Raw genomic sequence first — 17,590 nt, forward strand, 5'->3', positions numbered from 1 at the left:
AGATGATCTCATTTCTTCACTCTTAACCCCTACAAGGCTTAAAAATTCAAATGTCAACACAAAACAATATATTACTGCCATTTTGTCATTTATTGTCTTATAGTAACATTTGTAAGTTTTTCTCTTCTCCACAATTAAATTGAAAGCAAAGGCAGGAATTATCATACACTTCTCTTGCTTTCCAGCTGTGGTCAACAGAACAATGTTGAGCACACCATAGATGCACAATAAATCAAACCACTTGTTATCGGGGCCATGGCCAAATGCCCTGCACAGGATCTTGAAAATCAAGACTTGCTTCATAGATCCAAAACCAAAAAGGCAGGACCACCACCCTCCACTCCAGAAATAAAAAAATAGGCATTCTATGGTGTTAAAAATCCAAGATTCTACCAGAAACCAAATATGAACTTTATGCAATTCTGGCACTGGAACTAAATGAATTTTATCACATTTGGCTCTCCTTTTAACCACATTTGATTTGATTTTCATGAGACTATGTGTTTCATGGTGGATTTAAATGAATTACATTTATTGAATATTGATTCTTTTGAAAAGCACTACAAACGTTTCGTTTCGTTTCAGACTAGCAAAATGGGATTCATCCTACCCATGGAAAGGCAGAAAGAAAGCACACACAAGACAACTAAGGGACTAAGTGATAAGTGTACTAGGAGCATCTTTTGTTCCAGTGGTCTTCAAACCTGGCTCCTCAGACCTCCTAAAACTCTTGTAATTTCCTGAGTGACAAAGGTGATAGGAGTGGTTTACACAGAACTCCTAAATCCCTTGGAATCTCCTGGGTAACAGGAGCATCTTTTGTCCTACTTGGTGGGCTCCTGTATGGGGACTGGTCACCAGAAAGATAAGCATGATTAGAAGCCTGGAAGTTTCAGCCTCACCCCTTATACTCTGGGAAGGGGACAAGGGCTAGAGATTGAGTTAATGATTATCCCTACATGATGAGACCTCCATAAAAATCCCTAAAGTGTGGGGTTCAGAGAGCTTCCAGGTTGCTGAACACAGCAAGGTAGTGGAAGGGTGGCAGCACCCAAGAGAAGGGAAGTGCTGCACTCCTTCCCCATATCTTGTCTTATGTACCTCTTCCATCTGGTTGCTCCTAAGTTTTATCTTTTTATAATAAACCAGTAATCTAGTTAGTAAACTGTTTTCCTCAGTTCTGTGAGCTGTTCTAGCAAATTACTGAATCTCTAAGAGGGGGTCATGAGACCCTCCAATTTATAGCTGTCAGTCAGAAACACAGGTGACAACCTGGACTGCAATTGGTATCTGAAGTGGGGGCATTTTTGTGGGACTGAGCCCTTAACTTGTGGGATCTGATGCTAACTCCAGGTAAACAGTATCAGAATTAGAGTGAATTGTAGGACACCCAGTCAGTGTCTATTGGAAAACTGAACTGAATTGCTGTGGAAGAAAATCCCCACACATCTGGTGTCAGAAGTGAAGTAATATTGAGAGTAGTGGTAGAATGTTGAGAGAAGAAAGAGTTCTTTTTTTTTTCTTTGACTCCCCCAACTGGATTTTTAACTCAAACCATCTTTTAACTGCAGTACCTGGAAGGATTTCTGGCCTAGGGTAGGTAAGGTAAGGTAAGCTAAATGTTTACTGAATGAATACATTTTCTCATATACATGATACTGTAATTGGTGGCGAGGTTCCACAAACACTTGTTTAATAGCTAATATGTCTAAAACAAGTAGCATTTCAGCACCCTGAAGGTAAAGGAGTGGTCCTTACTTGTATATCTCATGTTCATTAAACATATTTAACTAGTTAATTGAACAAGAGAATAAATCTTTTTCAAGAAATCTGTTTAAATAGCTTTTGTTACTTAGTTTGTAAATCTAAGAGACATAAATATGTTTTTATACAAATGTGTTCTTAGCTATTCAAATTCTAATCTGGAAGTCAAATAGCCATTGTCACCACAGTCAAATTACATGACCTCAAACACTATTATCAAGGCATCTACGTTTACAAGAAAGAAAAAAAAAATCAAATTCCTAATCCTGGCATTTAGGATCTCTACAATTAAACCCCAACTACCTTACATAGCACTCTTCTTCATGCATGCTATATTTCAGCTAAAATGAACTCTTCCCTTGTCTCTGGGGTCTACAGTTACCTCCCTTTATATCTTGACTTTTATTGTCTTGTCTGCTTTACACATATATATAGTTATATATCTATCTTCTCTCCCCTTATTTAACAGTAAGGGCGAGTTCTATATAAAATTCAACATTTTCCAAAGTATGCTCCATAGAATTCACAAAATTAACAGCAGAAAGTAAAACAGGTTCATGGTCAAAAAAGTTTGGGAAATGAACTTCTTAGAATATTTAACATACTAAGATATATTGTAAATCTCTAATGAAACAAAGCATGCCCATACCCAAAACTTCCTTGGGCTCTGAACCATTTGGGTTTTTTGCAGCACATCTCATAGGATTAATATGTATACAGCACACCCTTTGAGACATGCAGCCTCATTAACTTAGTAGATACTCAACAAATATTTGTTGAATGAATGGGTAACGGACCCTACTTAACAAAGAACTTTCCCATAAAGGTAGCTTGCCCAAGCAGAAGAATAGCCACTGTATCCAGAAGAATGACAGGAGAGAAAAACAGCAAGTGAGAAGGGAGTACCATGTTCTCAGTAGTGCAGTGAAAAGAGAGGAATACTTATGACAACAGAGAAAAAATTTACTATCCCCGCCACTTTTTATATAGAGGACATAATCCAAACCACATAGGAATTCCTGTTTAGAATGTCCAACCTGAGGTGATCATTTAGAAACACTGCAAACAGAACTTTTAAATCATTTCTGTCAACTGAGGAAATATCCTGTAGTTTGATTTTTTTGTATGAAGGTGTTTATGTTAAAAAGGAAGTCTCACAGGACCAATAAGAAGATTTTAAAAGAAATAGGATTGACACTTATGACATTTCATGGATTCAAAACATAATTTTGTATTGATTTAACTTGTTTTTCAATGTGAAAAAATTAAAACACAATTCAGTTTATTGGTGCATTAAAGCCAGGATGCAAAAACTAAATATCCTTGACTACATCCTGACCTCTGTTTTCCACAGTTCTCCAGCTGTGACTAAGAAAGGGAAGCAAGAGAAAAAGCACTCCCTGACTTTCCTACAACCTAGGTCCTAAGGCAAAAGCAACAGGAAATGGCGGTGACAAACGAAGTTTGGTTTCTTTTTTTCCTTCTCCCTCTAAAGCAAAGAGACCAACTTTTCACTTAGGGATGAAAACTTATTCAAGAGTAGAGTCCACTGTAGTGATGAAAAGATAAATACACTTCTTAATCATGACTATTTACCTTTAATTGTAACTATTAAGGTAATATGCTTTTTTTTTTAAATTAATTGATTTATTTATTTATTTTTGGCTGCCTTGGGTCTCCGTTGCTGCGCGCGGGCTTTCTCTAGCTGCGGCGAGCGGGGGCTACTCTTCGTTGCAGTGCAAGGGCTTCTCACTGCGGTGGTTTCTCTTGTTGCGGAGCACAGGCTCCAGATGTGCAGGCTCAGTAGTTGTGGCGCACGGGCTTAGTTGTTCCACAGCATGTGGGATCTTCCTGGACCAGGGCTTGAACCCGTGTCCCCTGCATTGGCAGGCAGATTCTCAACCACTGCACCACCAGGGAAATCCCTAAGGTAATATGCTTTTAATTTTGATGAAACAACAAACTACATATGGTCAGGAAAGAGAAAGTCACATGAGTTAAGATCCATAAGCATGTTCAAGGTCATTCTATGAACACTGTGGACACAGGACTAGTCTGTCTCTATCATCACTGGTAAGTGAATATTACCTGCTATCATAACTGGAGTCACTGAGTTAACTTAAACCCTAATTTAGTTTAACTACTTTACTAAATGGCAAGGCCCTAGAAAGCTAAATATACTACAGATATTTCTCTACCTCCCCTCCTTCCCCCACGGTGGGGTCATGGGGAACAGAAATCAAATATATTTTCAAGGAAATATACGTGAACTCATGGGATCAAACATTCAAAGAAAAAAAAGACAACTGAGAATGTCAAGCAGGATCCATAAGCCCAAAGGTTAATGCCTACTGAACTGTATGACAAAATAAGAGTTTTCTATTAATAGCTGGCTGGTCTCATATTTCATTATATTAAAGGCTTCAAGTTCATAAATTGTTTTCTACCTTTACAAAAATGTGAAAATAAAACAAGGAACTACAGAACTACTTAAATTCTTGCTCAGGAACACACAGTAAAAGCTTGTAGCAAAAAGAACGTCTCCCTGCTCCTGTGTCAATCAATAAACAGATGGCACAATTTTGGAGTTAGAGAAATTAATGTAAAATATATCCCTACACTTAAATCTGAGGAAATGTAATTAATATTTCCCAATTCTTTCTTACAATTATATTCCTTCACTCATAAATTACTATTTTATTACAACTTATTTTAAAAATGGCATACACTATCCCTCAATAAATGCATTATCTCTCCAAAAGCTGACAGAAACCCAAAATATAGTTAGCTAACAAATGAAAAGTTCCCAGTTGTTATAGAAACTGTGGCATTTAATTTTTTTTTTTTTGGCATTTAAATTTTAAGCCAAAAAAACCCAAACAAAACCTGCTGAATCTCACGCAGAAAAAAGGATCCAATTTTCACTTATGGAGAAATTATCTATTGCCAACTGCAGTCTTCTTAATTATTTCTTACACTTTTATTATTCAATATGAAACACAAGCACACATCAAAAAGGTTCTTCCCTTCCTTCACATCTCAGTTTTCATTTCTGTCACAAAAGAAGATCCCCTACACGTTGTTAGGTGGTCTAATTAGAATTTTCCTATTCTATTATCTCAAGCATCACAGCTTCTCACACTGGATTCCCCTAAACTGAATTTTAAGTTTTAGAGACTCAAAACGGTCCAAGAAACACATTAGAATCTCACTCTCACGCGTTGAGGATTCTTTTTTTTTTTTTACATCTTTATTGGAGTGTAATTGCTTTACAACAGCGTGTTAGTTGCTGCTGTATAACAAAGTAAATCAGCTATACATCCCCATATCCCCTCCCTCTTGCGTCTCCCTCCCACCCTCCCTATCCCACCCCTCTAGGTGGTCACAAAGCACCGAGCTGAGGGGGGTTATAATACACTTCAATTCCTCAAGACCCGAACACAAATGTTAATTTTAGTTTTGACTTCTTTCAGTCGGAAGGGCTTAGTAGGCCTTTATCGTCGTAAAAAATACTACAGCCTTTACAAATGGAAGGGTAAACTGGTAGGCAAGTGAGCGCCGCTTCCAACACTGGCTAACGGAGTCATTACTCAACCACCAGAAGCGCCCAGTCGTCCCAATCTCAAGGAGGGGGCCCTAGAATATCACGCGGGGATCCAGGCGACAAGACGGGGCTCGCCAGACCTGGGTCAGGCTCCTCTTTCCGCGCCCTAAGTCAGCCCTTCCCACTCTCATCCCGAGCTCATCTTCCAACGCCCAAACCCCGAGGCTCCCTTCCAGCCGTGCGGACAAAACCAACGCTCCTCCGCTGGGACTCCGGGCTTGCTCCCCTGCCCACCTCCCCACCCCGGTCCCCAAGCTACCCCTCCCCCCTTTCACGCTCCGCCCGCGCCGACACGGGAGCCACCACCCCACCCCTACCCCTTCTCACCTTCCTTCCCCAGGGCTGCTCCCGCAGCCGCGAACGCCCGCTCCTCTGCCCGCCCACCACGCTGCTCGCACCCCGGGCCCGCCACTCCCTGAAGAGCTGCAGGGACCCACCTCGAAGAGCTCGGCCGTCGTGGCCATCCCGGCCGGCTGAGAGGCTCGCCTCGTACTGGATGCCGTCTCGTCTTCACATGCTGCGCCTCAGCGGCGCCGCGCACAGGTCTCTGCTCGGCTCGCCAGCTCCGGCTCCCGGCCGCCGCGGGCCGCCCCGCTCCCCGCAGAGCCCAGGCGGGGCGGGAAAGCGGCCATGAAGCGAAGCCGCAGACGCCTGTCAGCTGCCTCCCGGCGCCGCCCGCGCCGCTCCCATTGTCACCGCCTCGTACGCCGGAAGTGGAGCTGCGCGCGCCCGGGTGGCTGTTGGGAGGGGCCGGCGAGGGGGAGAGCAGCAGGCGAACCGCGAAGAGGCTCCCCGCGCGGGCGAGTGAGGCATCATGATCCTTGCGGGCTACCGTCCCGGAAGTGGACTTGAGAGGAAGAAAGTAGCAGGGTTGGTGGGGATAAATAGATTTCCGGAGGTTTTAAAGGAGGATTCACAGAACTTATTGTGGCGTGTGTTGTCCAGCGCGGATTCAGAGGTTTTAGTGAGTTCACCTGAAGGAGTTAGCTTCTCTGCTGAGCCCGACCTGTCTGTGGTGGGGCAGAAGGTGGCTCTGTATGCGTGAGCCTCGGGTCTTCTGGTAAAAGAAAACGCCTGAGAAAGCCTGTCTGCGCTCTTCTTCGGTGGCCACCTTAGAGAAGAGCTGATGCCTTAGTGGCTTATCATGGCCCAGCGGGCAGTGTGGCTCATAAGCCACGAACCGGGAAGTCCACTTTGTGGCACCGTCAGATTCTCCAGGTAAACGCAAATCTAAATCCTCAGGATCGGAGAGATGGATGGTGTACCGTAGTTTTGTGATGCTGTGTATTCCTGGTCCGACACCTGGGCAAGTTACTTAACATTGTTTCATCTGTTAAGCGGAGATTGTAATAATACTACCTCATAGTGTTGTGAGAATTAAATGAGTTGATGCCTGGCACATTTTAAGTATTATGTATTTTCTTAATATTACTGTATCGTAACTCCACCTACGTAAGATTGATGTAGAGATGACGAAAGGAAAGGAAACTTCCTGAGCAATAAACATGTATCACATTTTTCTACTTTAATAAAAATCATTCAAGGACATTTTAACTCATTTTTATGGAAAGTTCTTGCTGAGCTCTATCAGGCTGTTACTTTCAGCTTATAATTATTTTTCATTCCCAGAAATTCTCAGATAGTTTACTTTAAAGTTCCTAATTGTTGAAGAAAATTGAAAAAGTACAAAAAATTAAATTGAATTCACTTTTTTAAAATGGTGTGAGCTGATCTGGTTCCACTTTTAGAATTTGCCACGTTTTATCAAACTAGCTCTGTGAAGAGAATATACAATAACTCACTGTAAAATATGGGTGGCAATTGAGTGATCTGTTTCACCTTTTGTTCTCAGTGGTGGACAGTTCTTTCTTGCAAACATTCATTCTTCCCTGAGAAAAGCTCTATAGTGAAGTAGCTAGTACTGAATCCAGATTGAGGCTGACAAAGATGAGTGTAATTTTAAGGAAAAGTGGTAGGCAATGTGGATATGAAAAATTCCCTCTTTCCTACATTAACAATTTTTGTTGCTGAAGGCATCGAGCCTTAGGAGTTTACCATTTTCTCTGGGATACCTGGCTTACATTTGTTGTTCTTGTTGTTGTACCTCAGGAGGTTAATAATAATCTTCAATATGGTTCATCAGCCTTATTGGTACATCCATCCTAGGTACTCCTGCTTTACTTATATATTCCCTTTGGTATCTTTATCCTTTTGTTTGTGTGTTTGTGTATGTATTTTTCAAATTATACAATTAAGTGAGCTATAGATGTCATTCCCTTTTCTTTCGCTTGTCAGATTTCTCAGCACTATTTTTAGGAAACATCCAGGTTACTTTGTGTTCATCTAGGGCAGCACTGTCCAGTAGAATTTTCTTCAATGATGGAAATGGGAGATGTTCTAAATCTATACTGTCTACTATTGCCGCTACTGGCCACATGTAGTTGTTGAGTTTTTGAAGTGTGGTTATTGTCACTGAGGAACTCAGTTTTTAATTGTGTTTCATTTTAAGTTTAAATAGCCATGTATGGCTAGCAGCTACTATACTGGATAGCACAGATCTAGGCCATTGCATCTACCTGCTCTGTAGTACTCCATGGTTTACATCTGTCACATTTTACATCTCCGCTTCCCCTGGTGATGATCTCCCAGATTGCCCCCGACTCAGCTATCAAAACGGTGCTGCAGTAGATAACCTCAGACAGTTACATGGGGGTATATCTATACTGATTTTGACTAAATATTACCAAATAATTAGCTTCTCAGAATACTTTGACCAGTCTACACTCTCATCAGCAGTATCTCTATTCTTTCCTAACACTCCACTTTTTGCCAGTACTGGTGTAAAGAATATCTTACTTTCGTTTGCATTTCTCTGTGTAGCAATGGCCTTTGGGTTTCCTCTTCTGTGAATTGCCTGTATATATCCATTGTCTGTTTTTTTCTTCAAGAGTTGCTGACTTTTTCCTGTTAACTTGCGGGAGTTCATTGCGTAATCTTGATATTAGTCCTAAGTCATTTTTAGCTATTATAGATATTTTATCTTAACTTATTGTCATTGTCAATTAACTTTTCATTACCCTTGGTTAAACAGAAATCCCTAGTTTTGTTGCAGTCAAAGTAGTTAGCCCTTTGGGGGAATTTGTTGAAGTCTTTTCCTACCTTTATTTCCCAAAGTTATCTTACTACATTATTTCCTCTTGACTTTATCATTTTCTCTATTATATTTAGGCCTTTAATCTGTCTGTAGTCCATCTCGATGTAGTGTTAAGTAGTATTGTCATTTTGTTTTTCTCTGTGCTGTGGGGCAGTTTTCCTGACATCATCTTCCAAACAGTATGTATTTTCTTCATTGATTTCTGGGGCTGTTGATAGTAGTTTATTATGTCTCCCATATAAACATTGGTCTGTCTCAGTTCTATTACTTTGTTCTTTGCCAGTACCATAGTGTATTTATATCTGTGGCTTTGTAGCTTATTTTAATATCTCATAGAGGTAAGATTTTTGTACTATGTACAATAATTAGTTTCTTGAAGCAGTTGTGCTTGTTTTCAGAGTTCTTTCCCACTGTGCTCAGAATATTTCAAAAGAAAAATTCTTTTTGTTTGGGTGGACTGTTCAACATCTCTATGAAGACAGCAACTTGGATTCAGATAATTCATCTGCCACTTATTTATCCTGTATCATTGAACGAATTAGTTAGGTTTTATTTTTTTTTCTGTTTTCTGACCTCCTGGGGCCAGAGTTAGAGCTAAACAGATATGCACTGGCCTGTTATCCACATATTTGCCAAAGGATAATGGCCACCACTTAAGAGTTAAGAATGCAAATGATCTTTCCTCTATCTAGCTACTTTTTCCCCACAACAGAACTTGATTTAGATTCTGGTTTAGAGATTTGCTGTCTGGATAGATAGTAACAGTACCAGCTTAAGTCTAGCTTAGGTTGGTATTGTTCCCTATAGTTGCAGGGCCATTTAAAGTTCAAGTCCTGTTTTAGAAAAGGCCTAGAATAACTCTGAAATGACAGGTTGAGTCATCCGGCAAAGTATTTATTGAACATATATTGAGACATTCTATAAAGTCCCAGACAAACTTATTTTTACAATTTCAATCATGAAATTCTTACACTTAAGAGAACTTGAATTATCCTCTAGAGGATAATAGTCTGGACTAGAATTCAGTCCAGAGTTTTTAACTATCCTTATCCAAAGACTAAGAGAAAGAAGTGGCATTCACCTGCTAGGCCATTACTGGAGGGCTAGCTAATTCTTCCCTTTCCTCAATCAAGAAAATGCATCAGAATGTAAATGAGTGAGGTTCACTAATACATGGATAACTTTGAATACATTCTTATTTTTTCTTTTTTAGAATTATTAGTAAACACCAATATTTTATTAGTAGTATTAGTGAATTAGCAGATAAACATTATTTGGCTAGGTCTTGATGAGAATTGCTTATATGTTCTTTAGCCACCCCCTTATTTTACAAATAAGACAGACTTAGGGAAGTTAGGCAATTTACACAGAAGTTAATAGCAAATAAATGACTTTGTTTTGGACTTTGGAGTGGAGAGATAAGGAATCGGGAAAGTACTTTTTTAATTAAGAAGATGTGATCTAACATTTTTGTAAATTTCTGTTTCCCCAAAAAAAGGATGAATTACTAACTTACTGTTCAGGATAGAGCTTGCAAACCATAAAAGATTATTCATTTTATTCTTTTTGTTACCTCACAGTATCTTCCAGGGCCATAGAGATAAACCACTATTACTAAAATGCTCTTACATGTTTTTGTAGGGGTTGGCAAGAAGACTCAGGGTACCAAGTGTACTCAGGATACTAGTGAATCCACAATGTGGAGGATTAAATTGAACCACTTTTTTCCATCATACTCTACTAAGATGGAATCAGAAAAAGAAGTCCTGTGGTGGGGTGGGAGAAATTTATGAAGAGGGTCAAAAGGTATACTCTTTCAGTTATAAAATAAATAAGTCATAGGGATGTAATATACAGCATGGTGACTATAGTTGAATTATACTGTATTGCATATTTGGAAGTTGCTAAGACAGGAAGTCTTTTTTTTTTAATTTATTTAATTTATTTATTTTTGGCTGTGTTGGGTCTTTGTTGCTGCACACACTTCATTGCGGCTACTCTTCATTGCGGTGCACGGGCTTCTCGTTGTGGTGGCTTCTCTTGTCATGGAGCACGGGCTCTAAGCACGCGGGCTTCAGTAGTTGTGGCACGTAGGCTCAGTAGTTCTGGCTCGCGGGCTCTAGAGCGCAGGCTCAGTAGTTGTGGCACATGGGCTTAGTTGCTCTGCGGCATGTGGGATCTTCCCAGACCACGGCTCAAATCTGTGTCCCCTGTATTAGCAGGCAGGTTCTTAACCACTACGCCACCAAGGAAGCCCCGACAGGAAGTCTTAAAAGTTTTCATCACACACACAAAAAATTTTGTAACTATGTAAGGTGATAGATGTTAACTAGATGTACTGTGGTGATCATTTTGCAATGTATACAAATATCAAATCATTATGTTACATACCTGAAACTATTGGGTTGGCCAAAAAGTTCCTTAGGTTTTTAAGTAAAAATAAAAGACACGTTTTTCATTTTCACCAAGAACTTTATTGAACAAGGTATTCACTGTTTTGTTCCACTACCTTCTGCCATTTTTCAAGCAGCTTCATAATTCCATCTTCCCAAAACTTTTTATCTTTTTGAGCAAAGAACTGTTCCAGGTGCCCTTTACAGTCTTCCAGGGAATTTAAATTTTTTCCATTAAGAGAATTTTGTAAAGACGGAAATAAATGGAAATCCTGGAAATGTATGGTGAATATGGCGGATGAATCGGAACTTCCCAGCCAAGCTATAACAGTTTTTCCTGGTCATCAAGGAAATGTGCAGTCTTGTGTTATCTTGATGGAAGATTGTTTTCTGTTGACTAATTCCGGACACTTTTTGTCAAGTGCTGCTTTCACTTGGTCTAATTGGGAGCAGTACTTGTTGGAATTAATCGTTTGGTTTTCCAGAAGGAGCTCATAGTAGAGGACTCCCTTCCAATCCCACCATATACACAACATCACCTTCTTTGGATGAAGACTGGCCTTTGGTGTGGTTGGTGGTGGTTCATTTCACTTGCCCCATGATCTCTTCCATTCCACACTATTGTACAGTATCCACTTTTCATCACCCATCACAATTTGTTTCAAATACAGAACGTTTTTGATATGTTTCAGTAGAGAATCGCATGTGGAAATACGGTCAAGAAGGTTTTTTTCGCTTAACTTACGTGGAACCCAAATACCAAAGCAATTAACATTACCAAGGTGGTACAAATGATTTTCAACACTTGATTTGGATATTTTGAGTATGTCGGCTGTTTCCAGTGTGCTATAACATTGACTGTTCTCAGTTAATGTCTCGATTTGATTGCAATCCACTTCAACTGGTCTACCCAATGGTGGAGCATCGTCCAGCAGGAAATCTCTAGCATGAAACTTTGCGAACCATTTTTGACACGTTCTATCAGTCCACAGCACCTTCTCCATACACTGCACAAATCTTGTTTTTTGCATTTTAATTGTTTTTACCTTTCTTGAAATAATAAAGCATAATATGCTGAAAATGTTGCTTTTTCTTTCTTTTTCAATATTAAAATGGCCACACAGCAATTCTCCAATTTTGATTTTTTTTTTAAATGAACACTGAAGTTAAAGACAACTAAGCACTACTAGAGCCACCTTATGGAAAAAAACGAATGAACTTTTTGACCAACCTAATGATATAATGTTATATCTAAATTATACCTTAATTAGAAATTGGGTGGCGGGGGGAAAGGGAGGAAGGGGAAAGGAAAGACAAGACAAGAAAATCTTCTTTGCAGCCTTATCTGTAACAACAAAAGAAGTGATGTTTCTGCCAATGGGGGTCCAGATAGATTGCAGGTCCTTAACCCAATGGAATACTGTGCAGCTGTAGCTTTATGTGACCTAACTTGGAAAGTGTAAAAAGTAAGTTTCACTGCAAAATGTATCATTCTGTTTTTTAAAAATGATAGTGTGTTTATGTTTATGCTTTAAAAGCATTGAAAACCTTCTAGAAGGATGAAGCAGTAAACCCTTGGCAGTGGTTGCTCCTGGAGGTAGGATTGAGTGGGGAGAAAGATGTTCCCTGTGATTAAAAAACAAAGGAAAGGAGGAAATAAAAAGTAAAATTTTTTTAAAAGATAAGAAAGAAAAAAGTCCTTATAGATGCCTAAAATGTATACAGATATACACGCCTTGCTTAAGTGCGAATCTGAGTGGCCAAAGACTAGGATTTTGAATTAGAACCAGGTACTCTACTCTACCCATTTAAAAAATCAACTAAATTGAATGTTTTTAGATAATAGATAATGATACTTTATCATTTGAGATATATCAAGTACACAACAGGTAGTTGTTTTAGTAAGAATTTAACATGTAATATAATATTTTTTTGGTTGTGGTTTTTGTTTGTTGGTGTGTGTATTTGTTATTATGTGTTTTGTTGTTATTAGTGTTTGCCTTATGTTTTGTGTTTGTTTTTAGGTTTTGAACTTCCAGTTTTATTTTGCTTGCAGGAATTAATTATATTTTTGTTTCCATTAATACAGACGGTATCCAACTGTTGAAAAAAGAGCCAAAGTCTTCAATGGAGCAAGTTATGTGCCTGTTCCTGAAGATAGTCCCTTCCTTAAAGCACTGCTTTTCGAACTGAGATTATTGCATGATGATAAGGACTTTTTGGAGAGTCGTGATAGCTGTTCACACATCAATAAAACATCCATTTATGCACTCCCGATAGGAGGTGAAGAACTCTGGCCAGTTGTTGCTTTCATGAAGAATGGCATGATATACGCTTGTGTTCCACTGGTTGAACAAACTGTATCCCCTCGTCCACCATTAATTAGCATTAGTGGAATTTCACAAGGCTTTGAACTTCTTTTTGGGGTACAGGGTTTTCTTTATGCAGGTCAAAAAAATGATAGTGAGCTAAATACAAAATTGAGCCAGTTGCCCGACTTGCTTCTACAGGCTTGTCCCTTTGGCACTTTGTTAGATGCCAACTTACAGAATTCATTGGATAGTATTAATTTTACTTCTGTTACTCATCCACACAAACAGCCGACCTGGAAAGCTGGAACATACAAAGGAAAACCACAGGTTTCTATTTCTATCACTGAAAAGGTAAAATCCATGCAATATGATAAACAGGATATAGCAGATACATGGCAAGTCATTGGAGCTGTCACTTGCAAGGTGAGATTTTCTCTGGTACTTGTTTTATCATAGCACTTAACATTTATGGAGAAAAGTAAAATTTGCCGACTTTATTTTACATCATAATGTGACATTCTTGATTCTTTTAAACAGCAGTCATTAAATGTTATGTTCACATGAAATTTTATAATGTTATCTTTTTGCATTTCTTACTAATTATACTGGCTATATGCATTTGACCCTTGAACAATACAGATTTGAACTGCGTGGGTCTACTTATACGTGGCTTTTTCCCACTAAATACATACTGCATTCAGTACTATAGTATCTGCAGTTGGCTGAATCTACAGTTGGCTGAATCCACAGATGCAGAACCTTGGACACGGAGGCTGACTGTAAAGTTGTACTGAACAGAGGGTCAGTGCCCCTAACCCTCGCATTGTTCAAGGGTCAGCTGCATTGCTGTGTAATGAATTGACCTGTTACCACAACCAATAAACATTTATTATACTCGTAGTTTCTGTAGGTCAGGACTTCAAGAGCAACTTAGCTGGGAACTTCTAGTGTGGAAGTCTGTCACAGTCAAGAGTTCAGCTGGGGCTATAGTCACCTGAAGGTATGACTGGAGCTGGAGGTTCTACTTGCAAGGTGACTCAGTCACATGGCTGGCAAGTTGGTGCTGATTATTGGTAGGAGACCTCAGTTCCTTTCCATGTGGACTTCTCAACAGGCTGCTTAAGAATGTTCTCACAACTTGGTGACTGCCTTCCCTTTGATCAAATGATCATACAGACAGACAGCCACATGAGGCACAAGTGAAAGCTATTCTTTTTATTACCTAGGCTGAAAGGTCACATAGTATCACTTCTGCCACTTTCTGTTCATCAGAAGCAGGTCACTTTGTCTGGTCCACGTTCAAGGGGAGTGGGATTAGGCTCCATCTTTTGAAAAGAGTAGTGTCAAAGAATTTGTGAAAATATTTTAAAGTCACCATACCTACTTTCCATTTTTCCTAGAGGGGGTGAAATTGACAAATCTCTGACTTAATATCTGAAGCCATTTTCAAGGGCTCACGTTTTATTTACACAAGTCACTAGGTTAATATAGGGTTCTGTAGTTTAAGGTTGGGTAATAGGAAAAGGCAATGCAAATAACAATACAGTTAGCAGTGATCAGTGCCACATTCAATAATGATCAAAAATAGAGCCCCTCCAAGAGAATGTCTACAAGTACATATTAATATTCTCAGGTGTCTGTTTTTCTGTTATCTTCCTTTATTCTCTGCACTTATTAATATAAACTTTTTATATATCATATTAATGTTGAGTAGTTAAGTGCAAATCCAATAGATAAAAGTAGATTTCAAGAACACAGAATTAGAAGAGTCCTGGCAGACAAATTGGGTCTTTTTTTTCCTTTTTAACCTTAAAGTGACCTAAAAATTTATGTGTCTGTTTTAAACTCACTTGTATTATGATCAAAAATACATTCCAGGGCTTCCTTGGTGGCGCAGTGGTTGAGAGTCCACCTGCCGATGCAGGGGACATGGGTTTGTGCCCCGGTCCAGGAAGATCCCACATGCCACGGAGCGGCTGGGCCCGTGAGCCGTGGCCGCTGAGCCTGCGCGTCCAGAGCCTGTGCTCCGCAACGGGAGAGGCCACAACAGTGAGAGGCCCACGTACCGAAAAAAGAAAAAAATACATTCCAGTTATTAATTTTAATAGAAATAATTATCATAAACGTCTCCAAAATTAAGGTGTTTACAGATTATGTCATTCATACGTCTTAAAGCAGTTGAATCTACGTCTCTTGTAAGTTCTGTAAAATACAAGTAGGAAAATTCACCGTCTCTGTTTTTCATTCTGTAGTAATGAACAGGGAATATGTTATATATAATTTAATACTAATTAATATTATGCTATTTAAATAGCTCATTGATAGGCTGACCCTAGTTTATTGCTTCTGGGAATTTTAGATTGGCTCCTATTCTTGGTCTAATACAAATGATCATTATGGGAAACTTTCATCTTTAAAAAACTTTTTTCTAAATATAAAAATAGTGAGGGTGTACTGAAACTCATGAACTAAACGTTTCTTTAGGGTTGTATGTAAATAGTATAACTGTCAGCCAAACCATTTTTAAAGTATTTAAAGGAGTTTTATTATGAAGCCTATTGTAAATGGAAATAATTATCTTCATTTTATCTCAATCCTAGTAGGAAACCTGGTGAACCAAAAGCCAGTGGACTGAAGTTATAGTCCTCATTCCACCACTAGTTTCTCTGTCTCTTTGGAAGAGTTACACAAATTTTTAAATCTTTTCTGTTTTGTTTTTTTTTTTTCGGTACGCGGGCCTCTCACTGTTGTGGCCTCTCCCGTTGCGGGGCACAGGCTCGGGATGCGCAGGCTCAGCGGCCATGGCTCACGGGCCTAGTCGCTCCATGGCATGTGGGATCTTCCCGGGCCGGGGCACGAACCCCTGTCCCCTGCATCAGCAGGCAGACTCTCAACCACTGCGCCACCAAGGAAGCCCTCTTTTCTCATTTTTAAAATTAGATAAGTACCTAGGTCCCTTCTGTTTGTATAATTCCTAATTAAAAGTCCAGATCTACATATGCCAGATTGGTTTAAAGGGTAGTATACAGATTTCTTCTAGAATGGATGTCCCCATCCCGTAGTGAATGGCTAGTGCTCTGGTATTTCAGATGCCTAGACAGCAGATAATTTGTTGGTTATTTCCATAATGGTTACTGTTTCTCTGATTCCTTTAATTATGTTAGAGTGTTAGAGGATGATAAGTATAAACTGAATATTTAAAAATGTTGATACTATTTGCTACTAATATTTGTTCATATATTATCTCCATAAATATCTGCCAAAAAATAAAACTTTAATTCTTGCTATCCACATATAGAGAGTGAAGTAGCAGATGATTTAAAGTTGAAAATACTAAAATGTTCTTAAGTTTCATAGTAGTTATTTGGCATTTTTATTATCAAATGGGATTGACGTTATTCTAACTATCACTGAAAGACCTTTATAAGTCACTAATTATACATGGTGCTGTTCATAATGCCTGCCTGCTCTCTAAATGCTTGCATTATACAGCAGATATATTCATGAATTCACACATATGTCAAGTGGTAGATAAAAATATAAAACATTTCCTATTAAAATTGCGAACCAAAGGTACGGTTCATAATTATAAAAAGATATCCATTCAGCAAACATTATTGGAGTATCTCTAGCTGCGTTGGGTCTTTGTTGCTGCATGTGGGCTTTCTCTTGTTGCAGAGGGCGGGGCCTACTCTTCGTTGCGGTGTGTGGGCTTCTCGTAACGGTGGCTTCTGTTGTTGTGGAGCATGAGCTCTAGGCATGCGGGCTTCAGTAGTTGTGGCATGCGGGCTTCAGTAGTCATGGCTTGTGGGCTTCAGTAGTTGTGTCTCACGAGCTCTAGAGCGCAGGCTCAGTAGTTGTGCCACACGGGCTTTGTTGCTCCACGGCATGTGGGACCTTCCCAGACCAGGGCTCGAACTCATGTCCCTTGCATTGGCAGGCGGATTCTTAACCACTCCGCCACCAGGGAAGTCCCTGGAGTATCTCTTATACTTAGCAATGTACTGGGCACTAGAGATACAAAGAAAAATATAATAATTCTTGCTTTCAAAAACTTAAAGCTTAAAGAAGGAAACAAACAGGAGCACAGACATTTGATCTCACCTCTAGAGAGTGGGCAGTTAATGCATAATGCAGACTATGTATATGATAGTGGAACTAGCTGCTTGCATTTGGAGCTAAGCATTATACCTACTGAGTTCCGCCAACTCTTAAAATATTGTACAAGTCTAGCCAAACAAAACTTATCAGTAAGCCTTATATGCCTCAACTGGACAGTCATAATTGGGTGCTTTAATAGAGGTAAATGTCAAGTTTGAGTTATAAAGGAAGAGCCTGACAGCCCACCGCACCCCCCCCCCCC

At 39.5% G+C, this 17,590-nt stretch overlaps 2 protein-coding genes across 3 annotated transcripts in view; one reads left to right on the forward strand and one right to left on the reverse strand.

The window, feature by feature from the left end:
• The window catches only part of EXOC5 (exocyst complex component 5), a 53,620-nt gene extending 47,534 nt beyond the window's left edge, over positions 1 to 6,086 (reverse strand). Inside the window, exon 1 of one of the 2 annotated variants that reach the window (XM_007447952.1) lies at positions 5,806 to 6,019. In XM_007447952.1, the coding sequence (XP_007448014.1) occupies positions 5,806 to 5,832 (27 nt within the window). In that variant the 5' untranslated portion in view covers positions 5,833 to 6,019. Of the gene's footprint in view, positions 1 to 5,805 lie in introns of both variants that reach the window. The other variant, XM_007447951.1, reaches the window with a different exon arrangement.
• A 426-nt stretch (positions 6,087 to 6,512) lies between these two features.
• AP5M1 (adaptor related protein complex 5 subunit mu 1) overlaps positions 6,513 to 17,590 on the forward strand; it is a 21,709-nt gene continuing 10,631 nt past the window's right edge. Inside the window, 2 exon segments of the mRNA XM_007447953.1 lie at positions 6,513 to 6,586; positions 13,005 to 13,650. Of these exon segments, the coding sequence (XP_007448015.1) occupies positions 6,513 to 6,586; positions 13,005 to 13,650 (720 nt within the window).

This window comes from Lipotes vexillifer, unplaced genomic scaffold (genome assembly GCF_000442215.2).
Source record: "Lipotes vexillifer unplaced genomic scaffold, Lipotes_vexillifer_v1.1 scaffold221, whole genome shotgun sequence".
In the NCBI taxonomy this organism is placed as follows: Eukaryota; Metazoa; Chordata; class Mammalia; order Artiodactyla; family Lipotidae; genus Lipotes; species Lipotes vexillifer.